General features: G+C 40.0%; 1 protein-coding gene across 1 annotated transcript in view; it reads left to right on the top strand.

Annotated features, from left to right (window-relative positions):
- Ca-alpha1t (Ca[2+]-channel protein alpha[[1]] subunit T) overlaps positions 1-25,806 on the top strand; it is a 50,513-nt gene extending 24,707 nt beyond the window's left edge. The window contains exons 8-35 of the mRNA XM_077407430.1: positions 187-362; positions 823-915; positions 1,202-1,380; positions 1,519-1,685; positions 2,023-2,372; positions 3,035-3,256; positions 3,336-3,465; positions 3,814-4,115; positions 4,285-4,436; positions 4,737-4,952; positions 13,125-13,281; positions 15,126-15,281; positions 15,542-15,679; positions 16,178-16,462; positions 16,739-16,887; positions 16,965-17,111; positions 17,338-17,506; positions 17,659-18,005; positions 18,257-18,449; positions 18,621-18,770; positions 19,013-19,393; positions 19,651-19,843; positions 19,947-20,208; positions 20,433-20,713; positions 20,806-21,098; positions 21,185-21,446; positions 21,561-21,826; positions 22,116-25,806. Coding sequence (XP_077263556.1) covers positions 187-362; positions 823-915; positions 1,202-1,380; positions 1,519-1,685; positions 2,023-2,372; positions 3,035-3,256; positions 3,336-3,465; positions 3,814-4,115; positions 4,285-4,436; positions 4,737-4,952; positions 13,125-13,281; positions 15,126-15,281; positions 15,542-15,679; positions 16,178-16,462; positions 16,739-16,887; positions 16,965-17,111; positions 17,338-17,506; positions 17,659-18,005; positions 18,257-18,449; positions 18,621-18,770; positions 19,013-19,393; positions 19,651-19,843; positions 19,947-20,208; positions 20,433-20,713; positions 20,806-21,098; positions 21,185-21,446; positions 21,561-21,826; positions 22,116-23,111 — 6,812 coding nt within the window. The 3' untranslated portion in view covers positions 23,112-25,806. The remainder of the gene's footprint in view (positions 1-186; positions 363-822; positions 916-1,201; positions 1,381-1,518; positions 1,686-2,022; positions 2,373-3,034; positions 3,257-3,335; positions 3,466-3,813; positions 4,116-4,284; positions 4,437-4,736; positions 4,953-13,124; positions 13,282-15,125; positions 15,282-15,541; positions 15,680-16,177; positions 16,463-16,738; positions 16,888-16,964; positions 17,112-17,337; positions 17,507-17,658; positions 18,006-18,256; positions 18,450-18,620; positions 18,771-19,012; positions 19,394-19,650; positions 19,844-19,946; positions 20,209-20,432; positions 20,714-20,805; positions 21,099-21,184; positions 21,447-21,560; positions 21,827-22,115) is intronic.
- Positions 25,807-26,019: the final 213 nt, after the last annotated feature.

Here is a 26,019-nt window from a genome sequence, read left to right as displayed (position 1 = left end):
ATTTAACTAAATTTAACTCTCTAACAATCCACGTGGAGTTAAATAAAAAATGCTTTATACAAGATACTCCAGAATTTTTCTTTATTCCAAGCTCCCCAATATTTTGAATCCATCACGTTATCCCACATTCGGATAATTGATTGTTTTATCACCGTAATCGAACGCAACGGCGTTTTTCGCATTCAGGGAACGTGGTGTGCAACAGTACCGCTGTGCCAAACAGTAACGTCACGTTCATCAACAATGATACCTGCGTTAATTGGAACTACTACTACACCGAGTGCAAAGGCCAGGGCAACAATCCATTTCAAGGAACAATTTCGTTCGATAACATCGGTCTCGCCTGGGTCGCCATATTTCTTGTGAGCGCTTTAGTTACTCGTCCTACATTTGTTCAGAATAATTTACGTATGCATGTGTACGTGTACTCGAACACGTACATGCGGCACGGAATATTTCTCCCATCTATAAGTAAAATACTTTTGCGGCGCCCGAAAGTCGATGGATACGGATCGCGCACATTAGTGCCAGGAGAAAAATTACGCTATCCACTATATTACGGACGAATTGGTTTTTATTCGATAAGACGTTATCGCGAATGAGTAATGTGCTAGCTGGAAGGCTTCGTATTTCTATATGGTGAAAATGTAACGTGTTTGTAGCCATGTTTTTCCTAAATTAGCTTTCTTCAATTTTTAACGAAAATTCAGCCGTAACGTTTTTAATATCTTTAGTTCGTAATTTATTAATAGATTAAGTGTATCGCCTCATTCGTCGCTATTTCGCCGAAACGCTGAGTGGCGCAATCGTGTCGATTTGTAGGTAATCAGCCTGGAAGGTTGGACGGACATAATGTATTACGTGCAAGACGCCCACTCATTCTGGGACTGGATATACTTCGTTCTCCTGATAGTCGTGAGTACTCCATTTCCTACCTCAATTGCACGGCGAGCGCAATATGTGAAACATAATATGTGCTGAGTAATATGTCTCTTTAAAATAAATTTTTTTCACAATACAAATAATGATAACAACCATCGTATGATTATATTCACGCCTTTAATGATTAAGTAGAGCGAAATTGTAATCTGATTTACGAGGAGATAATAAACATAATATATAAATATAAATATAGAACAAACGCGGAGAATATTATGAAAGAATTAAGGGCCTGTGAATTAAAAAAGGCCTGCGTTTGCAGATCGGCTCCTTCTTCATGATCAATCTCTGCTTGGTCGTAATCGCCACGCAATTCTCAGAGACGAAGAAGCGGGAAATGGAGAGGATGCGGCTGGAGCGCGCGCGTTACCATTCGACCTCGACGCTCGCCTCGTCCACGAATACTTCGGAGCCTTCTACTTGTTACGCCGAAATCGTCAAGTGGGTATTTGTCATCGTTGCACATCCTCCGAGGACGCTGTTCACGCGAACCGGATTGTTCCTCGTCCCTCATTCACCCGCGAAAACCAGCGCTCGTGCTTTACGATGGATGACGATTTGATGTCTTTTTTTTTCCAGATACATCGGCCACCTCTGGCGACGGGGCAAACGAAGACTGATGAAGAGATATCGCTTGTGGCTGTACAGGAGGCAGCAGAAGCGGGAGCAGAATCTACTTAAGGAACCGCAGAGTCAAGTACCTCATTCGAATACCGCTGCTGTTGGACCGAATCGCGTACCGGGCGGTAAATAAATTTAAATAGAAAATTTGAATTAATTCGTAAGTGCTCGCGCGCAAATTAAACTAATACAGACGCATTTTAATGCTTATAAATTATTTTGTTTAAAACATGTCTTAATTTATAATTAAATATAAATAATAATGAAATATAAATATAAAACATTTTGTTTACACATAAAATATATCTAAATAAACTAAAATTTGGATTAAATTAATCTCCGTACGAACACTTAGGGATTAAAAAAAAAGGGAAATTAAATATAAAACTTGAAATGGAAGTCTTGAAATATTCCTACGACGCTAATATCGGCCTCGAACTTTCGAAATTGTTACATGTTCAGATAGAAGACTACATCATGGGAGGTGTCCGCGACTTCTCGCCGCGCTAGAATATGCGGAGCAACAGCAGCAACAGCAGCAGCAGCAACAGGCTACCAGTGGCAACGGCGGATCTGTCATCGATTTCGCCACGATCACATCCCCGACGCAATCAGCAGTGGCAATCGCCGCCCCCGTGACCGTCGGCAATAGCGTTGGTGGTAGCGGAAACCTGGGCACCGCGCCTCGAGCCAGCCCCGAGGTTTCCGAGGCCGAGGCTTCTGCGAACATGTACCACAGATTGAGCGTTCATCGTGCCTCCTCCGTATCCTATAACGGAAGCGACAACGCCGTTGTGGGAAACGTGGCCGAGGCAAGTATACATATTATAGATATGAGCATGAATATGAGAACACATCACGAAATTTTTCACACGTTAAAGACGAGCGGCGAAATTAAAGTTCAAATAAAATATTGGAAAATAGTTTTCCAATAATGTATAATGGTTAAATAATTTATTTATTTATTGAACTAAAGTGTAAGATAAATAACGAAACGGTAAGTTTTGATTTTAGTATTGGAGGATTATTCATAACGTTATTTCGTTTCTCCAGTGGGCTCAATTACGCCGCTTGAGCTTTCGCTCTCTAAAAATATTACACTCGACTTTGATCTTAGTAAGCAACTGTAGGCAAGCAAAAACATTTTTGAATGACTCGTTTAGCGCTCTTCTCGTTAAGCTATTCTCTTTGCTGATATTTATCTTCTGCTTTATATCGATAGTAGTGTATTTCATAGTAATTATACATGCTTTCCGTGTAGAAGAACATTAGCATTTTACGTTTCGGTAATAGACGGTAATAGAAAGTACGTTTGCACAAAAAGAACGGTGATTTTGAGCTTTAGGTACGGCAAGATATCGTGCATAAAGTTTCTTCCCTTAATGCTACAAGTTTGGGCCGAGAACGGTTACGAGAGAGAGCGCCTGTCGTAGTGTACAATATGCGTAACGTATGCTTGATTATCGCCTTTTAGACGAACAGCACGTTGTTGAGTCCACCATGTACGCATTATCGGAGAAGAAGCAGCGTAATGTTTAGCGACGTGGTACTGCTCCATGGCAGCAATAATGTCGGGAATGCGTTGCAGCCAGGGTTGACGGTGACACCGGGCGAACGTAACGTCTGCTCGAGCGAGAAGATGACACAGACGGGCGATGGTAACGTTTGGTCCAGTCCGCTGCCGGACCACGCACAGGTAATTTCTAACTGCCGTGATTGCTCCATAATTTAAAACGGAGGTCTCTTCCTTTCTTAAATAAGGCGTACTGTCGCAGATGCAAGCTGAGCTGGGTGGCAACGAGGCTATGACGTGTCAGGAATTGTTGGCTCTCAGCGGTGCTCTCAGCGCTGCTCTGCCCACCGGCCAGCTAGCACTCGATTCGTTTCTAAATTCTCTCACAAAAGGCAAGTTCTATTTTATGTACAACGAACATGATTTATCATAAAACTGAAATTGATGAATTATTACGGATTCTTATGTAAAAGTGTTTCAAAGATCTTTTAGACTTTATATAAGTTATTCTTACATTCAATTTTCAGAAATATTATAAAATGGAAATATCAAAACGATAAAATTAGTTTATACAAATATTACATTTTTAAGATATTATAAATTTTGATAAATGTGAATGCTTTCGAACTATGATTCTTATTCCCTTACTAAATTTAGAAAATAATTGCAACAGCTAAATAAATTTATATAGTCAAGACAAAAGAAAAAAATGTGAAAATGAATTAATATGCGTTTTATAGGTATAACAGATCGTCACATCACGTTGGAAGATCGCACGCAATGGTTGACGTCTGACGTTGACAATTGTTCCTGTTGTTGCGAGCTGCAGGGAGGTGATCAGTGGCCGGACGACGGTGAGAAGTTGCAAAAGTCCTCGCGGCCTAGACGGTTTCTGAAACGCGCCGGTAGCTGCTGTATTTGCACCTTACGATGCATGAGACGGTGGATCAAGAAACTTGTCGAGCACAAATACTTTCAGCAGGGTATTCTACTAGCCATCCTCATCAACACTTTGAGCATGGGAATCGAGTATCATAATCAGGTGATGCCTCGAACCTGACTAAACATTACTTCGATGCCGCTTCGGATCTTTTTGGCGTAGCGTCAAGTTTTTGATAGGAAAAACTACTGTGTAATATTATCGCAACTAAAATAAAGATAATACTTTGCAAAATGTGATTACTAATTAGGATTATGTTATGTGTACGCAGCCGGAACAATTAACGGTGGCCGTTGAGATAAGCAATATCGTATTTTCGGCAATCTTCGCAGTGGAAATGTTGCTTAAGGTAATAGCGGAAGGTCCGTTCGGTTATATCAGCAACGGCTTCAACGTTTTCGACGGCATCGTCGTCATCCTGAGGTAGGGTAATTTTCTTCATAAATGTTTATATATATCATATAAAGAAATAACAGCACTCGTATATATACGTAAACGATAATATTAAATAAACATCATGTACGTAGTACTGATGTCTTGTAAAATACACACACACATACACACAAAACTGTCAGCGCAATTCCCTCAATCTTATTTCGATTTTACGAGAAAGCCATAATGGATGACGACGGATTGTTGTGGCTGTCTCGTAAAATCTTTCACGAACTGATCGTCTACATCGAGCTAAGAAACGATATTGCACTTCTTGCAACGTATTTACAGCGTCGTCGAGCTCTGCCAGTCAGTCATAGAGGGCCGCGGTGGTCTTGGCGGTGGTAGTTCCGGTCTGAGTGTCCTACGTACCTTCCGCCTTCTCAGGATCCTGAAGCTGGTGCGATTTCTGCCCAATCTACGACGACAGCTCTTCGTGATGCTGCGCACCATGGATAATGTTGCCGTATTCTTTTCTCTTTTAGTACTTTTCATCTTTATATTCAGGTAAGTCGCCGTCTTATCTTTGTCCGCGTCAGCGATACTGCCGGAAATACCGGGCCTCGGGCCCGCGTCGCCGGATCTTCTCTCCGTTTCCGACTCTCTGTTTCTTTTCTCTTTTTTTTCTTGCGTGTGTGACCGCTCGCCCACTTCGCGAACCAGTATCATCGCCGATGAGATTAATTCGATGAGTCCAACCACGAGAAAACCGTTCGACCGAACCTACGCGTCGCGGATACAGGGCGCTATCGCGTCTTCCTGTTCTAATTATCATCTCATCAGCCTAGTAACGTTTGCATGTCTGGCAAGGCGGATCGAAGTTACGAAACTGCCGATAGGTATTTGTCAAACCAAACAAATTGGGCAAGAACTTTGAAATATGAAGCGTCGATGACGATAATAGCCATTGATTCTAAAACAATATAAAATATCTGACTGGAAAAGTTACGAAAGAGCTCAATGGACTTTGTGTGTTCCATAATAATATTTATATTGTTTTTGGTGATAATGACGATAGAAGCTATGTTTAATAGTTAAATTTTATCCATGCTACTCGGTTGTTTTGTAAATATAAAAATATGATATCAACATTCTTATAATCCTCTTTAAAAAATAAGAATTTAAGATGGATATTGAAATCCTAAATATTAAAAAATTCTCATATTTAATTTTTTTTATTTAAATACTATATATGTTTGATAAAACATGTAAATTCTCTCTGAATTAAAAATTTCTATCTTTGTTTCTTTGCGTTTTTCTTTATTAATAATTTATTGAGCATTACGTTAAATTTAATTATGTGCATGGACCACGCGACAATTTCGTCGACGCTCGATATTTCAAAAACGGCTTCTTGCTCGCTTCTACGAGCTTTCGAGCTTCCGGAACAAATCGCGCGCCGCTGCTCTTCGAGCCGAGGCCTACATTAGGTGACTGTCTTCCGCGTTCACATATCTTTCTCTTCTACTTTATTCGCTTTTACTTTATTTCCGCGCGGTGTATGAGCCGCCATCAGTTAATGCATATCACATATCTATATATATATATAGAAGTTTTCAAGTTTTACCAGCAATTATCCCGTGTTCTCGCGTCTTCTAGCGTTTCTTTGAGCGGCATATTTTCTGACGTTGTTGGTAATGACGATGGTATTTGTTGGCACGATTTATTATTACGAGGGGGGAGCCGGTCTGCTGCCGGCCCCTTCTTTATGGCTTGAGGCATCGAACGTACTTTCGACGTTTATCTAGAAGATATATATCTATATATAAATATATATATATACGTATATGGAATATATATTTACATGTGTGTGCATGTGATGCTTTTCTGCTGAACGTCTTAGCGACGAGTATGAAAGGCTATATGTATATATATATATATATTTACTATCATCATATTCTTGATTTATATATTCATACACGTGAATCTCTCTCCCGCTGTCATTCTCTCTCTTGCTACTCTGAGCAGTATTAAGTGCGTGCGCCTCGGTGTGGCCCTCGATATTAGAACAGCTTGCGAATGTTCGACATATATTCCCCCCTCTCTGCAGAATTACATATATATACATATATATATATCTCGTCATGCTGCGTAGGATATCCCGCTATATACATCCGTGCGTTTACGACACGTTTTACGACCGTTCGATAGCCGATCTTCCGTCCACCGCAGCCGCAGCCCTCGCTATTGCGATCTCGATACTGCAACTGATTACCCGATATCTGCCGCAGACACGTAGACGCAAACATTGAAAATTTCGCCGTACTTGGATCAGCTTAAATTATTAATTAAACGTTTAAAAATAAAAAAATAAAGATTTTATTATTGCTGAACGAGTTAAATCAGGAATCTTATTAAGCACTTAAAATTTGTTTGGATTTTTTTTAACAGTCGTGATAGCAGAAGTATTCTTAAGCATTTCTCTGATTAAGATAGAATCGGAAACTTGTCACGTGTAATTTATACACGAATTTTTCGAAGAATCGTGAAGAAAAAAGCAAGAAGGAACATTCGCTAACGTCGCGCATCTCACTGACGCAAATCCGGATAATCTTTTCCCGTTCAAAACTCTCTTCAAGATAAAGTGAACCTTCGGAAGTGAATACAAAGTCGAAACTATGCAAATGCTCGCGAGTACGTTTTTGCGCGCCGATCCGTAGACATCTTCTTCGACGGCCATCTCTAGGTGTTTGCATCTTTCTTTAGCCACAAGCCGCGAATGAAGCCCTGACAGATCCGCTTTAGAGGAATTTTTCCTTTCTCGATCGGCCGGCGCTAAATAACGAAGTACTCACAATATACTTGCATTGGGATCGCAAGCAAGATCCCGACTTACTCGGCCAAAGTTTCAGATTACGATGGACGACGAAAGTTCACGTCAAAATCGATTCAAGCTTTCTCGAGCGCTTTTAAAAATCGGTATTATCACCCTACAAGTTTTCCTTTACAAAATACGCCATGTACCCACAAATATTGTATGACGTAAAGATCGCAAAAAGATGTCGATCGATTTTGCACTTTCGTCGTATCACGAAACACACGATATATATAAAATGTAAAATTATCGGATGTTCATTCAACCACAGATAAATTCAACACTGAATGTTATTTTTGGCGGGCCTTCTGCGAATTGGTTGATCTTATTAAGTAAACTTTACTGAAATGGATTTCTAATTTAGTATTCCTTCCTTTCTTCCTTTCTTTTCTCCCTCTCCCTCTCTTTCTTTCTTTCCAAGATAATTAATGTTTAAAGTTAAAAGCTTGTGACATTCTCCTAGAAAGTTTTCCCTAAAGAAAATTCCATCTACTTTTATCATCGAATTCATAGTTGAAAGGACATCCGATGGGAGTTTTAAAACATTTAAATATATACCTATGCATATATCACATATATGCATTTTGAATTGATCACTTACTTGGCCGAGTCATGCTTTATAAATCGCGATTCCGTTTTAATTGAGCTTTATCCCCCTCCTATCTCTGTTTACTCTCTCTTTCTTTATCATTCTTTGTCATTTTTTTATCTCAATCTACGTATATATATATATACATATATATATGGATAAGGAAGTACATTGCACGTTTCGTTGTGTTGTAGTATTCTCGGGATGAACCTGTTTGGTTGCAAATTCTGTGAAACGATGAAAGGCAGCTCTGACGTCGAGTGTGATAGGAAAAACTTTGACTCGTTACTCTGGGCTATTGTGACGGTGTTTCAGGTACCTACCAAAAAAAAAGAAAAGAGAAAGAAAAAGGATACTTTTTCACGTATCTTCTCGAGGGCATTTTTGACTTCTTTATATAGTGTATATTATATATTACTTATTTATTTTCGTGCATATATATATTAACGTTGTACCACACCGCATCTACATATATATATATACGCTAAGTATACATACGTACAGTCACGTTTTTTGGTTTTCCGACAAGTTAAAGTCATGCGATCTCTCGTGCGTCCGCCTACACTTTATATGATTTCTGAGGCCTCAGGTAACGTATAACTGGGAGATAAGCGCTTTCCAGCATGTCGTCGTCATTTTTTCGACGGGACGGGAAGGGGGGAAAGGCAGGAGGAGGCTACCGGTACCGACTTTAGAAGTAATAGAGACATTAAACGAGGTATTATATAAATGTTTTCTTTTTTTTCTCTGAGGGAGATTATTCTTCAAATCGTCTTCAGTATCTTTACTTTGTGTAAATACATTGAGGAAGGGGATGGGAAGAAAAAGCTTGACTAGAGCCGGTGCTGGAGGCTCACACGTTGCACGCGGATTATCCGGTGTGCAGGATTATCAAACGTTGCATACGATTGCCGGCGATGATCCCGGTGCTTCTTCATTTCGGGTTTATCTGTCGCTTCGCAAGCACAACGCGCGCGTGTTAATACGCTGCCTCCTGCCGCGTTTTCTGCGAACGCGTCGAGCTGGCCCCTTTTGGCATGCCTTCGCATGCATCTGTTCTCTCAGTGTGTCACAATGATAAGTGAAATTACCTGCATCTTACAAGTATTTCAAGGAGTAATTATCAAAATTTTCGGGTATATAATGAAAGAAGACAGAAGGAAGAATGATATGGTTTGTAATGATTCCGCGCGTAATATTGAATTCATTGATGAATCAATATGTCGAACGTGTTTCTAGAAACTCGAGATTTTTGTGAGAATGCAGGAATTTTCGCTCAGGCATCGAGAAAACTTTGCTTAGACGCTTCGCATACTTACTCGCTTATCCCTGTGTGTCGACGGTTGACATTACTTTTATATCGATGTTATATTGATGTTGTCAGAGTAGATGGTTTAGTTATAATGTTCGTTGCGCCATCGGAATCTTTAGCAAAGTAGGAAACATCGAAGGTCGGTGTATAAAAATTCTGCCGATAGAGTCTCAAAACGATTTTGAATAATGGAAACGACAAGATCAAACTTCATCTAACAAAATCCTAATACACATACACGAAAAATCCGATCAATTATTTTCGTACGCGTTTATCACACATCATCGGACAATAAATATCCGTTACGCGTGTTCAAACAAGGAGCAACAACGCAAATAATAGAAACGTTTAAATTATGAAACGTCTAGATTATAACAACGGGATTCACTAGAATGTTGAAAAGATACGGTAAAGTCCAAAAACAAGTCGGCGTTTTCTGGGCGCGCTTGGAATATTTGTGTTGTTTGACAACCACCCTAGGATCGCCCGGACACGCCATATCCTGCCTAAATGACACGGTAAATGGCTGTTCTAAGATTAAACGGCGATCCTAGAATTGGCTTTTTGTCCTGGCTAATATATCAACGGAAATGAGACTCTTGCCCGGTTCATATCGGTGCGCGCGTTGCGCAAATTGCTTTGCATGCGATGTATCTTCTTAGGCATTTGTCGTCGCCATGTGTCGTCGTTGCTGTTGCCGTCGTCTTTTTTTTGTACCGCGCGTATATATCACACCTTGCTGCACATCACGTCTTCTCACGAAGATCGACATTCATGTACCTCACTACAGATATTTCTAGCCAGTTACACTGCTAAAAAGGAGCGTCGCTATCAGCGGCGACCGATCTCTTTGTACGTCGGTTTTCGTGACATCGCGGCGAAAAACGCCAACAGGTAGTCGCGAGAAACGCGTTCTCTGATTCTCTGCAGAAGCGAGATTATGCCGAGTCAGCAGCATTGTGTGTCTCGGCGTCCGTGCTTCTTCACACACTTTACCTACGATAATTATCCACTCGAAATATACAATGAAACGATGCCTCGATATCACGTCACACATTTTTAACAGTGTAGCACAATAAACTGTTTTCTGTTACACGCTTACTTTTCTCTGTGTTTCCCACCTGTACTTCACTATACTTCACTGTGTACTTCACTATACTTCACCTCTCACCACTTACGACATTACACTTCTCTTCGTACTATCCTATACCTCTCTCTTTCTCTTCTTCTTCTTTTCTTACTCGTTTTATCCGTATAACTTTTCTGTCACTTTCTCTCTTATACGCCCACGACGACTCGAGCGCAAAAAGAACTTCGTCCCGGGTTGTACAATGCGTGCGTGCGTGAAATATCGACTCGATCCGACAGGAGTATCGCCGCGTCAGCAAGTCCCTCATAATTGAACACTCGAAGACCTGAGATGAGACCTCGTGTCCATCGCACACGAATAACACAGAGCGTATTTTTACCTTCGATATAAACCAATACGGGTTAAATAAGGTACAACACGTAGATTTCAGAGAAAGCCGAACAACTAAACAGCTTTTACTCTCGTTTACCATTATGTTACCGCACGTATCTGCATCTATTTAAAAGTAAATACTCATTTGAAATTGTTTTATCATATATTTTCTTACTAATATATACATATTTCGAAAGAGAATGCTTTATAGAAGTTGGATCAGATTTGATTCAGCTCTGGTAGCCTAAGTTATCAGATTATTATGACAGTCCCCGAGGGACTGCCAATTTAGTATATTTTTTAGTCGTAGTGGAAAGAGACACAATTTCTTTTTACATATAATCTTATAGAGATATGAGCCAGGTAGATCGCGCAAGGCACGTAATATCGTATTAACATATCAGCAGTCTCGGTAGATTTGTGCGTGCCTTTTGTAAATACTCGCTGAGACAGATTCGCCGTAATACATATTATATACCGTATTTGCGTATTAGAAGATTATATATTTACGCTTGTGATACAATTATTCCCTTTTCCTCTCTCTCTCTTTCTCTCTCTCTCGCAAACGTTCGCCGTGACATTCTGCAACGGCAGGTGCCTGATGGTTTCCTCCACTATTCTCTTCTGTTCGCGGCCGCGTTCCCGGAACTCTCTTTCCGCCCCGTTTATTTTCACGCCAGTTTACATCCGTAAAGTGTGTGTGGATATCTGTCGACCCGCGGGGCATTGATTTAAAGCTCTCGTCATATTTGCCCGCGCCCCCCGACTTTGCTTCTACGTCAACGAAACGAAATTCGCAAGACAAATCAACCGACAGTAATGCAACTGACAGGCTTGACAGATAATTCTTTTGCGGACGCGCCCGGACAACTGTTTGTTATGGCTTCCGCGGATCAAACGTCACGTCGCGTTAAAGTCAATTATTGTTCCAACGCGCATCCTAAAATTAGCTTTATTGATTGCCCCCATGAAACATTGAACAATTAATACGCTCGTATGACGCATTACGTCGAGAGATTATGTGCATATGAAATGTCTGATTTATATATTGACGCTTCTTCGAGTAATTTCAGGGAGAGTTAAATATACTTTAATGAAGGAATTCTTTGATTAGGTATTCTTTAAGGGAAAAAATAATCAATTTTTTTGAAATTTTGGTTCTTGTTCCTTGCTCCGTCCCGCCGTATAAAGCCCGTTACAACCGCACACAGTCGATACGATCCGTCCACAATCCATAAATGTATACCTACTTTACACGCATTCGCCTGTATTGTTGCAAATATACAAGATACATATATTTATATATATATACTGACACGCCGAACTTGCAGAATGTGACTGTACGAGCTTCGAGTGACAGTCGTTTTCGCTGTTTTGTCCAACACAGTTGCTTAATCCCTTACCGATATGCAGTGCCTCCGTTCTCCATAAACCGAATCTGTTAAAACGAATTCTATAAATCAGTTCAGAAATCTCTTGATGCAAGATATAAAAGGTTTGAGAAATATTAAAACTCAAAAATTACTAATCGTATGCTCTTAGGTAGTAGCTGAAAAATTTATAATTTGAAAAGAAATGCGTTTGTGTGTGTGTGTGTGTGTGTGTGTGTGTGTGTGTGTGTGTGTGTGTGTGTGTGTGTGTGTGTGTGTGTGTGTGTGTGTGTGCGTGTGATACATTTAATTCTTTGGATATTAATTGCGTATAGATATATAACAATATTTGATTTCATATTACTTAAAAATTTGTATGCTATATAGTACGGTTTAGCACGAGATATAAAAGTGTTAAAGTCGGATATTTATATCTGTAATATACATATATCTATTGGCGATGAATGGAAAAATCGAAAGAGTCTCGTATCGCACACACATATACAATAAGAGTTAAAAATAGACATTTCTCTTTGTGAAAGTATTTTTAAAATATGAGCTTTAAACCTCTATAGATCGTTACTTTGAGCATTTAAGCACAAAAATAACAAACTGTAGACTGAAACGAGGAAAAGCGATTTACTTAATAAAAATTTTTATCGTGCATTCTGACAATCCAAAGAGTTAGCTAAAAATATATTAAAAGTATAGAAAACAATGCGCTCTATTTTATACGAATTCTTAGAAAAAAGAAATTTATTTCTACCCGGGTACACGTTATAGATCACCAACTTCGTCGTGGTCGGCTGTCAGCTGCCAATTGATGCAAAAATGTTAGTGATCGACGTTAATGACGTCAATGTTCGTACAATATTCGCACTCAAATGTCACTGACGTAACAGAGAGGTCGTTACGACCGGATAAAAGTTAATCAATCAATGATACTTCCTGCGTAATTAATTGAATAACGAGATTGCTGTATTTATATATATACATAGTACGGTGAGAACGGAGACTCTGAACGGCGATCGTACCAAGTCCCAGTCCTGTCAACCACCGGTCCCCACTTTCACCCCACTGTTGATCTCTATCGCGGGGATACTTTAGGCCAGCGGATTGTCTCGGTTGCAGCATCCTAGGGATGTACCTGTTCGGGGGTAAGTTTTGCATGTGGGCGGACCGGAGTCGGCCCTGCACCTGTGCCGAGGTGGTCTCGCGGCACCCAATGTGCCGCTGTGATCGCAAACATTTCAACGACATCGTCTGGGCACTAGTCACTGTTTTTCAGGTACCACTGTTCCTCCCTCTCTTTAACGCTATTATATATATACATATCATGACGGTTTTTTTACATGTTTAAAGCGACATACACGTATATATGCGTAGCCAATTTTTGCGTGTACACGGTCTTTTTTTCTCCTATCTATATATTATTCGTGTCCACGTTCTCTCTGTACAGATCGCCGAATCGTATATATATATGTATATATACATATATTTCTTCGTGTTGAGCAAACGGACCCCCGACTGTTCCCTAAGCCCGCCCACGCTTCCGTCCATTCTTCTCTCTTTGTTATCCGTGCCGAGTGACAGAGCCTTTAATGGTTTGCTTTGTATTTACATGCGTGCAATCGGTATATACGTATACATGTCGACGTTCACGTTCATCATTATTCGTTTGCTCGCGCAGATCAAACTGCGCGATGACGACTCTACCCACGAGCGTGTTGTGATCTCGATTCAGCACACGCATCATCCATGTAAAGCAACTAACTAATATGCTGCAGAAACCGCTCGAACGAGTTTCTGCCTTTCTATCACGTGTTTCTGTTTACATCTCTGTATTCTACGATGCAGTCTGATGGCGTATCGATAACTTTCTAAATTTATCGCTGTGCAATTAATCTGTATTTCTTAAGTAATGTAAATAATCATTGGCACATCTCTGCGTTCATTCGAGATATTTGTACGATGACTTAAAAAGAGTAACGTTCATAAATGTTAATGAATATGTCAATAGTTGCCTTTTAATCGTATGTATACATAATTTGATCTCATTCTTATGTCATCGTACGCGCAAAAGTTGTTTAAATTCGGATTTGGTGGAATAATACTAACAGAGAGAACTACTACGATATATATTTTTTGCATGTAAATAACAATCCTACTAACGCAAATCGTTCGGTACGTTGAATTAATTTTTTTTTATGTTAGTGATTTCTTAAATTTTTAAACAGCGTGTAATATTATCAGGCTAGAAGGAGAAGTAGAAGATAGACTGGAGAGTTGATAAAAAATAGATAAACGAATACGTGGGTAGACACGAAAGCTCTCGCAAAGAGAAATTCGTGATAGAAAACATGACGCACGCATTTTTACAAAGTATTAGGACACTGGTTGGCAAAACGTTTTTTGTGTCTCTAAAGTCTTTATCGAGTATTTGAATCGGTGTAACGCCAATTTGTTTTGTCGATCTCTCGCGATTGCATGTATCCAAGTGATTTATTTAATAAAATTGATTTCAAGAATATTCTGCAAAAATAAATGGTTTGCCTCCGAATCTAGTTAATGCAAATTAAATCAAGTTATTTAATATGCTTCTGTGTATTTTTTTTACCGTTTAATTTCACATAAACGTAAATAACATAAACGTGTCTAACGTATAATTCAATATCTGAAATACTGTAATTAAAATTATTGACACCAACGTATTAATATTAATATTTTAACAACCAAATTGATAGATGTTATAAAATCTTTAAGTGTTGATGAATATACATTTATTGTATAGTATAATAGTATCATAATGTTATTATAATTATTAATTTTATTACCGCACACTCGTTCCATTTGTCCAACGATTCAATTATTTGACCGTGTTCATTGTACACACATTCATTGCAAACACACATATACATATATACAGCATACGATTTAAATCTTTGATCAAAGACATAAAATTTTTTTTATTCTTGAGCATGTTTTACTACATACATTTTTACACTACATAAATTTTTGGCACGTTTCGAAAGAAAGAACGTCTTGCCGATCACGTGCCTCATTAATTAAGTATAGACATTTATGCTATTTTATATGCAGCGGGAGTCTCTTCCCATTCCTCTTTTTATGTAGATTCTCACGCAGGAAGATTGGAATGTCGTCCTCTTCAACGGCATGCAGAAGACGTCCCATTGGGCTGCACTTTATTTCGTAGCGTTGATGACCTTCGGCAACTACGTCCTCTTTAATCTTCTAGTTGCCATTCTTGTTGAAGGTTTCTCGTCAGAGGTAGGAATTAGAAAGAAATACACTATTTTTCTTATTCAATGATATCTGATGTATAATGTAGAAGAAGACACAAGAATATACATAAATATGTGACATTTATTTAAGTCTCGATTAATATTAAAAATTTAATTTATTGTAAAGGGAATTGTCTTAAATATATTTATGTTTATGAAAATTTATTTTATAATTATATATACGCGTATATAATTATATATACGAGTATATAAGAAAAATATGATAACTTATGGTATATTTTGCAGAGAAATGAGAGGAGAGAACGAGAGCAGAGAGAATTGGCGAAAAGACTTGCTGCAAAAGAGGCTGGAATGGGCAGCGAGGACGGATCGTCGAGGGTGTCCGGATCGCATTCGATCTCTGACAGCGATACGTATACTCAGGTAGTTGCTCCAAATAAATAAATCCAGTATTCTACGCTTATTTATTCTCCGTTATCTGTCACGCCGAGAAGATTGATTGCACAAAGAAAGGTCACTCTGAATATTTTAGAATATTCTTTTCCCTCAACTTTCCCCGAATCTTTTACAGCAAATAATCGACATAATGCTTTATAGAGATTTATAAAATATCTATATATAAAATATACAAGGTATTAATTAAATATGCGAAAAAAATATAATTTCCGATTTTTCTGTTATTCATTGTATTTACTGCTTATTTTTAGAGTGCGATTCACTTGGCGCTCCAAACGCTTTTGGAAACATTTCATCTTTGGTGTTTATCAAATGTTAAACAAGGCCAAAATGATGCTCTGAAGCGTTTAAAGCGTTTAGTGAATCGCACCCTTAGAGAAATATAGATAGAATTGTCACGAGATTTATCTAAATTGATTTATCTCAGTTTTATACAGCGTTCATTTTCCTTCGCGCGATTTGCAGGATCAAAAGAACTCGTGGCAGAGTGCAGAAGAGCTTAGGAAGTACAAGGATAACAGGGAGAAGCAGAACAGCGTATGGAAGCAGCGGATCGATGAACCTAAGTGTAACATCCAGAAAGAGAGCAAGATGATGGGTGTGGCAGGTCAGCCGCCGATAATCACTCATACGGCAGCTACTCCACAAGACTCCCCGAACACCACACTGGACGTCGGTTACAGAGACCTCAATTGTCGAGCAGTTTATCCGGCTGCTGCCCTTTCAATCGAATCGATCGATCGATCTGGTGTACGTTGTTTCATTTCAATAAAAAAAGAACTCGTTACGCACAGTCAGAAGTTTTCATTGCGTAATTGATATAATAAAACATTCGCGTCTGTACTTGAAAATGGAAATTTTTCCGTTTTTCTTTCTTATATCGAATTTTTCATCGGTTAATATCTCGATGAAGTTGTCATACAATTTTAAATTCGAAATTTATTCTGCTATATCTCATTAGAATCCCAGATTAAGGAGGACACGTTACAAGAAAATATGATAATGACGAGTGCTTTGTATTCGCAGAGTCAGTGCAGTATACCCTCGGGGTTGCTAAAGCTGCCCGACGTATCCAACAAAATACCGACGAATAACTTAATAGCTGGTCAATTCCCGAGACGCATAAGCCTCGTTACGGCCGTTGTTAATCCCTCGACGAGGGACTCGAATTCTAGGTATCTGCGTTTCGTCGCTCCTCGGTTGCATTAAATAACGTTCTCTTTTTTTCTGATACCGCTTCTTTCCACTTCAGCCCGCCGAGGGTACAAAGAGGATACTCGTGGCGCTTGTCACGGCCATCTTTACGGAGGAAACGATGGTCGCAAAGCGATGACGAACACGCTGGGCATACGACTGTACTCAATAATGGGCGCAGTACTCTCGTTGGATCCAATCTAACGTAAGTCGATAAAAGTATTACTTATCACTCGCGGAGAACATGAATAATTAAGTAATTAATTATCAACGTTTAGAGTTGATTTAACAGGCGAATTTATCCCTATTTTCATGCAAATTTTTTTTTGTTAGTTTTTCACATACATAATATTAAATTAATATGAAAATGATAAAATAAATAGTATGATATAAGTTATTTAATTACAATTAATATATGTGATCTCTTGCAGATTTAATGGCGGTTATTTACACGGTTCGATAAGAAACGATACTCAACGTGACGCGCCCAATAATCGAACTACCGTCCTGACAAGCAATAATCGTAGTTTGAGTCCTAATAATTCGCTCGAAAGTCATGGCCCCTGGTCGATTCGTCGTTACACAGTTACGCCTAATCAGGTGAGTTACGACATAATATTGTTGACATTTACTAGGTTGACATTAATAATTACTTTACATTAAATTATTACTTTTAAGCTATTGAGAGAGAAGAGTTTTTCGCGAATCCTTATATAATCCTTGTACGATTACTGAAACGTCACGACTTGCAGATGCGATGGATCGGCGAGCTTTCGCGGAGGAATTCCCTGCGCGGATACGAGAATGTCCAGACGTCCACGAGGAAGACGCTGCCATTGGACGAGATGCTCGCACCATCAACCCCACGCACGATCAACAATCTCTCGATGGAGACCGGTCCACTGCCGAGAATTAAGCGACTCCACGAACAAGAAGAGGAACGTCCGAGAACGGGTGGCGAGCAGACGCCGCCGTCGAACGGTCATGGTAGCGCGAGCAGCATTGAGAAAATCAAAAAGATATTCATGTTTTTTGAACCTAAGGGCTGCCTGCAGGAGCGCGACAATTATTCCTTGTATTTATTCCCACCAAATAACAGGTAATACTATAAATAAGAGTAATGTTGCTTGATTAACGTTTGAAACTTTGAGACGAACGAGAAGTGTTACAATGGAGATGTAATAATAAAGAATAATAAACATGTAATAGAATAAATTAACCGCTAGAGAGATAAAGTGCAGATTCTATTATATGACATTATTATTAAATTAAATTTGAATTAATAATTAGCAGATTTTTAAATATGATTAGAATGTATGTGATGAATTCATGGTTTTCTCGGTGCTGCAGATTTCGCATTTTGTGTCAATGGCTCGTGGATCAAAAATGGTTCGATAACGTGGTATTGCTATTTATCGGATTAAATTGCATTACTCTGGCAATGGAACGACCGAATATACCACCGAACAGTCGGGAGAGAGTTTTTCTAGCCTCCGCGAATTACATTTTTACTGGCGTGTTCGCCATCGAGATGTTCATTAAGGTAACGTACCAATATATTTTGGAGATTTTAACTGTAACATTCACATAATAATTTCGGATACTGATATTTCAGGTAAAATTTTATTTCACGATGACTGTGAGAAAGAATGAAAAAGAGAAATTATTATAATTATAAAATCGCGTATGAGATTTCAATGTTATTTTTTTTTAGGTTGTTGCAACGAGTATGTTGTATGGTCCAGACGCTTATTTCACATCAGGTTGGAATATTATGGACGGATCTCTCGTTATCATTTCTATAATTGATTTATCGATGTCGTTACTCTCGGCTAGTAGCCCTAGAATATTCGGCATATTAAGGGTAAGACTGTCATCACTTGTTAAATATTTCTTAATCCTTATTAGAACAGCTATTCTGACTAACGTAAACAGATGGTATTAAAATATTTATCCGGGTATTGTATCCTAATGAAAATGCTTAATTTTTAACGTTTGATGTTATATATTAATTCAGAATAAAAGAAATTAACATAAATTTAATTTAAAAATTAATGCTGATGTTACATGTTTTTTCTAACCGATCATTTCTGTGAAAAAATGTAGGTATTCAGACTGCTGAGATCGCTGAGACCTCTGCGAGTCATCAATCGTGCACCTGGTTTAAAACTGGTCGTTCAGACATTGCTGTCTTCATTACGACCCATCGGCAACATTGTTCTCATCTGCTGCACATTTTTCGTGATTTTTGGTATTCTCGGGGTGCAACTGTTCAAGGGTGCGTTCTATTATTGCGAAGGCCCCGATATCAAGAATGTACGCAATAAAACGGATTGCCTGGCTGACAAGCGAAACGTATGGCTAAACAGGAAGTACAATTTCGATGATCTTGGCAAAGCCCTTATGTCGTTATTCGTTTTATCGTCGCGAGACGGATGGGTAAACATCATGTACACCGGTCTAGACGCTGTTGGAGTCGATCAGCAGGTGAGAAAAATAATGATTAGAAATGCATGTCTTTCCTTTTGACAATATTTTTCTGTCAGTTAATTGCAAAGATGTTTTTCCATAAATTCTGGTTTGGATAAGCACATATTTTAATTTGCAACATGATAGTCTTTGATGTGTCTTCGAAGCAGTGCCGCTTTCTTTATATGATTTATTACTTATGTCTATAAAAAAATATAATTAAATTCCAGTACTCGCAAAATAATTTCCAACTGATGAAACAATATTAATTACAGCCTATCGAAAATTACTCTGAATGGCGACTATTGTATTTCATCGCGTTCATATTGCTGGTGGGTTTCTTCGTGCTGAACATGTTCGTCGGCGTGGTGGTCGAGAATTTTCATAGGTGCCGCGAAGAACAGGAGAAAGAAGAGCGCGTGCGAAGGGCGGCTAAGCGTGCGTTGCAGATGGAGAAAAAGAGACGAAGTGAGTGGCCGGCAATGGGTCAACTAGGTTAATGCCACTTTTACATCACGCACCAGGTTAAACCGAAGATATCGATGTATGCATTGTTGATCATGCTTTTCAGAGATGCACGAACCGCCGTATTACACCAGTTACTCTAAATCGCGACTGTTGGTTCACAACGTCGTGACGTCCAAGTACTTCGACTTGGCGATCGCCGCCGTTATCGGTCTCAATGTCGTCACGATGGCGATGGAATTTTACATGATGCCGAAAGCGCTCACTTACGCATTGAAAATCTTTAATTATTTCTTCACCGCCGTCTTCATTCTCGAATCCATTATGAAACTTGTCGCCCTTGGCGTGCAGCTTTATCTGAAGGATAAGTAAGCATCTTTTTTTTTTCAGTATTTATATATATATATATATATATATATATATATATATATCTACACCGTGTATATATATACCGTATATATATATATATATATATATATATATATATATATATATATATATATCTACAAGAGTTACACCGTTGGTTGAAGATAAGCGTAACGTTATCTGTAGTCTTATAAGAAAAAAAGTTCTAACAGCGTTCTTCTTTCAGGTGGAACCAATTGGACGTGGGAATAGTGATACTATCAGTGGTCGGCATCGTGCTAGAAGAGGTCGAATCTAAGATTATCCCCATTAATCCCACAATAATTCGCGTAATGCGAGTGTTGCGAATAGCTCGAGTGTTGAAACTTTTGAAAATGGCGAAGGGCATACGTGCCCTCTTGGACACGGTGATGCAGGCATTACCGCAGGTCGGCAATCTGGGGCTGTTATTTTTTTTACTCTTCTTTATATTTGCCGCGTTAGGAGTGGAACTCTTCGGTCGACTAGGTAATTATTACTTCAATAATTTTATTAGCTCTTATATGAGCATGAAAATAGCTGGATAACTGTAATTGAATAATGCTAATTTTTTTTCACAGAATGCAACGATGATATGCCTTGCCAAGGCCTTGGCGAGCACGCGCATTTTAGTAACTTTGGCATGGCCTTTCTGACGCTTTTCCGTGTCGCCACTGGTGACAACTGGAATGGAATCATGAAGGACACGCTGAGGGACGATTGCGACGATGCGGCGGATTGTGTAAAAAATTGTTGCGTGAGCACTATCATCGCGCCGATATTTTTCGTGATTTTTGTTCTGATGGCGCAATTTGTACTGGTGAACGTCGTTGTTGCTGTGCTGATGAAACATCTAGAGGAAAGTCACAAACAGGTGACGTTTCCAGACAATTTTATATAATAGATTTGACTTTGCCCACGAAGATACGAAGTATAATATTGTAATTCCTTTTAATAAAGATGGAGGACGAGCTCGATATGGAAACGCAATTGGAGAGAGAATTAGCGGCGGAGCAGGAAGAACTTCTTGAGGAGGAAGACGAGGACGACTTAGCGATGAATGGTAGAATAGACGGTGATGAAGATGACGATGATGATGATAAGGAACGCGAGTCAATGGTGGTGAATGAAAAAATACATGTCGCGAGACCAGGATTGGCCAAAGTTCGGTCTTTACCTGCAAATTTTATTTACAATCCACCGAGGGAGAGAAACATCGATGGTGAGAGCATTATTAATTATTTATAGCTTTACTATAATTATGCGATATTATATCTTTGTCCCTAATATTATATTGCGTCTCATTATAAAAATAATTGACTTCTCTATCTTCCAGATGCCTCGATTTCCGTGTCCTTGGACGAGAAACGTCGCAGTTCATATTACCGCAGTTCGAGTTCAAGACCGTCCAAGTTTAAATCGAAACGCCGGCAAACCTTCCATTCGAGCCACCACCAACGAAGGTCACTGCTGCCAATGCACTTTGAGGTCGCCGAAGTCTTTGAGAAACCTGTGAGCAATCTGAGCGTGCCGCGAATTATTTCACATCGCAGCTACGCCACAACTAGTCAAGACAGTCGCGTACAACGTCAAAAGTCGCCGGTGAGAAATCATACTTTGATAACGTAAATTCAGATTTCGTATGCTAAATAAGAAACAAGCAGCACATATCGATCACACTATAAATTATCATGAAAAAGGATAGAAAATATATTGTTTACTCATTCAATTGAGTGAATAAATTTCATATTATTATTTGCCTTCACAACACGGAAGTATAATAAAATCTTTGTTCTCTCTTTTTCTTTCTCTTAGCAAAAATTTTTTCTGATGGTTACAAATTATCCGGAATTAGTGAAGTAAAATATCATTTGCAACATCAATTTTGCAGGTGACCACCAGTGAACCACGTGAAAATATAATTGTGAGCAAGCCGCCGACCAGCCCCTCGCTGATCCCTTCTCCCGGCTCGAGCACCCTAAGCGTCCCGCCGAAATTGACCAGCGATCGTTACCTCATGCCGACCGCCGAGATCTACCCGTCTAAGGCGACAATGCGCCGCCGGACATCGAGCGACACACAATCACCGTCGCAATCGGATACGAGCGCAGGCCCCGGTACTAGCAGCTCGCGAACGCCCAGCATCGCGAATGGCTATGCCGGCGGCAAGATTCGACTGGAGGAACCAAAGATAAAGACAGACGAGAGAAGACGTCCGACGACGACGGCCCCTCCAGAAGACCTCGATGTGCAGTCCGTTATCAACGAGAGGAGGCCGTCCAAGTTGAAGACGCACGACGCCACCGGTGCGTCCACCACCACCAGCATCGCCAGCGATCAGTACAGCGCGATGATGCGCGGCGAGGGTTACAGCCATATCTACGTCACCACCGAGGACAGATCCGACGAGGTCCCGTCACCGTGCGGCAATGCAAGCGAGAGCACTGGCACCGGCAGCCTAAGCGTCGCCGGCAGCCTTAGCGCCGTTGCCAGCCTCAGCGTCGCCGTCAGTGCCGGTGCGGCTGGCAGCATCAGCAACGGTAGTGTCAATGATAGCGGCAGCCGGAGCGGCAATGGCAACGGGAGCGGCAACGGCAACGGCAATGGCAGCGGTAGTGGTAGCGGTAGCGGTAACGGCGGCGGGGTGCACATCGGCGAGGGCGGCGCTATCGGATCTGACGTGAGAATATACGTGGACGACACGGATTCGGCGAGCAGCAGTAACGGGCAACGGCGCGGCGGCAGATTGCGCGACGACGAAACCCTGGACGCCTCGAACTCTTCCACTACGACGATGCGAAACGGTAGAGGCAGCGGCGGCACGGACGAGAGCAAGGAGACACCCGAGAGACCGTCCTCCACCGGTGGATCGTTGGATCCCTCTTAATCCAGGGCGAACGAGCCGATGTAATCTCTAGTTGTACGGGATGTTTCGAAGGGATGAAACATGGGATATACATGTTATACACACGGTACACATTGCACGGCGGAAACACACCATGACGGAAGATCACGGGGAAGAGGTTTAAGAAAGGGCTCTAAGAAAGACTGTAGTGCATGACAATATAGTCGTTATATTCTAGTCACTTCGCCGCCGTGAACTTGCCAAAATGAACAAGTCGAGCATTTAGAGGGAGGTTGAACTATTTGGGAACAGGAGCGCGAGGGAGAAAGTACGAAAAGGAGTATCTCGTGCATCGCGTAAACGAGATACGATTGCGAATGGCATGATGTAATGTAATTAGAAGAATCTACCGATGTATAGCGCAAAAATCGGCTACGCAAAACGCGCGACGTGCGCGCATCACGTAACTTGAAAACCTATGACAATCTCTTATTGCCAACGGAACTGATCTCATTGTTCCGTTTCCGAAGCGTCGATGGAAATCGATTTGTAGGAATTGGTAGGAAGAACGACGTAGATCGCGTCGATAAAAATTAGAAAAAAGAAGAGAATTTCAGTAGTTTATAGCTAGATTTTATGTCGAGTCTACGCGACAAACTGCAATTAATTGGACCACACCTTCTCGCCTTTCCTTATTCTCTAACTCTTGAAAATTGCGCGCGGTTCGCCGATTGGAAATCAAAGATGTCTTCAATCGATCGATGTGGATTGCATTCTAGTCATTGGATGGACTAACGGGAATGATAATTAAATTGGACTGATGTAAATTTTTTGCGATTACATATACACGTGCCTGATCTTTTAACTAAAATAATCAGATTTATATAAATTCAAATTTATCTAGTCTAGAACGGATATGATAATTGTTATTCTTATAATTAAGTCAGAATAATATAGAGACTTTGATTTTCACGAATAATTTCTTTTAACCGAAATTAAAGATTCGATCGATCAATTGTGACGATTGTTGGACAATCGGCGTTCGAGAATCGTGATTTATCTTCGTTTCGTTCACTTCACTCTTTTCACACACTAGAGCGTTCTTCTCGTTGACATCTGTGATATACTTTAATCGTAGCGTATTTCCTAACGGTAACAGCAAATATCAGAACGAAATCGTAACATCCAGCAGCAGCAGCAGCAGCAGCAACAACAACGTCAGCGGCAGCAAGAAACAGCAACAATTTAAAGATGTAGCTGACTTTTTAATAAAACGAAAACCAATGTTTCGGTGGCTTTCGTGGGGCGTAAAAATAGAGAGACAAAACAAAGATAAATAGAAACTCTATACTGTACATACATACATCTACGAATATTCTATACTCTACACTTGGTGTGGTTTATTTTGATACTACCGCGTGCGGTAATATATTTAACGATTGTCGAAGTAAGTCTAACAAAAAAAAAAAAAAAGAAATAAGAATAAACAACTCTATGCCTTTTACGAGCGTTGACGAACCTTCGTGCGGTGGTGGTGCCCGCGTTTTTTTTTTCCAGCGAAAGGGCGACCGACGACTCCAACTACCCTTTGTCGGGTCGAAGGTGTAGTCGCTAAAATCATATTGAGACGCGCCGGGCGCGTCACATCGCTTGAAAAAAAAAAGAAATTAGTAATCGTCGACCGATCAATCGCTCGGTTCTTATTGCGTTTCATTTAAAAAGTCTAACATAATCTCGAATCGAGCGGCGTTTTTACGTTGAGTTTAAGTGGAATTCCTGGCCCAATGCTGAGCGGAACAATTATTGAATCTTCGGTGAAAATATTATTATGGTGAACACATAGTGGTTCCAAGGAGTTGCACTTAACATCAGAATGGCTGAGAATTTGCTAGAAGCTAGAATTTTCTAGAAGAATAGTTTCTTATATAACGTGAATATAACTTGAGAAAAATTATCATATAGAGGAAGTTCAAGAATATATTGTAACTCCGTTGTGTCTCGTTTCTTGAATATTTTCGATGGTATTTTATCGTGAGCTACATTTCCTACATATCACTTAATTATTTCTAAAGAGACCGGCTTTCACAGATCGGTCATATTCCAAATAGTGTTTAAATAAAATGTATGATTTACACAGCTTAAAATTTCGTGTTGTTACGCAATGTTACGCAATGTTACGCAAAAGAGAAAGTAAGACTTGAAACTTTTACAAAATTGCAAGCTTTATAAAATTTAAAAAAAAAATGTAATGATAATTGTCTTTGCCATTCTGGTGGTAATAAATATCAACTGGAAACGGCGCAAAACAAATACGTAGCAAGCATAGAAAGAAGCAACGAGCGATTCCGTATTGCCGTCAGATCATGTTATGTTAAATCCGGACCAAGCAAATGAACACGAACGAACGCGAATGAACAATGGTAGCACCGTGTTTGTTTGCTTGGTCTAGATCCGGCTTTAGACATTTTAAGGAAAGTAGATAATCTCGTATCCATATGCTTACGTACTTGCGTTTCTTCGGCACCACGACCGGCTCTCGATAGCTCGATAGCGTTAGACGACTGACCTCCGAATTATAGTTACTCTAGACACGCGCCGATTACGATCGTGCGCGAGTTCGCCGATCAGCTGCACACGTATCGATAATCCGGCAATTGCGTACTATATTTAAAAAAAAAAAAAAAAAAAATACATAGGAACATCGGTTCAAGAGGATGTCGAGAAAAGTAAAAAAGTGTCACTAGAGAATTTTACGATCGTGCGTATGTGTGCACGCGTGATGGAGAAGAGAGGAATGTCGTATTGAAACTCGCAGCGTGCCTCTCGAGTCTGTTCTTCGCCCGTAGAGAAGGCAGTGCGTAATCGTCGAATTAATGAAAGCGCAAAACTATATAAAAACAAAGAGAAACATAACGGAGAGAGAAGCAGAAACCGAAATCGGGGTCGCGGC

Source organism: Temnothorax americanus, unplaced genomic scaffold (assembly GCF_048541705.1).
Source record: "Temnothorax americanus isolate GAGA-0224 unplaced genomic scaffold, ASM4854170v1 Scaffold22, whole genome shotgun sequence".
Taxonomy (NCBI): Eukaryota; Metazoa; Arthropoda; class Insecta; order Hymenoptera; family Formicidae; genus Temnothorax; species Temnothorax americanus.
Note: the sequence above shows the minus strand (reverse complement) of the source record. Positions and strands in the feature narration are given on the sequence as shown.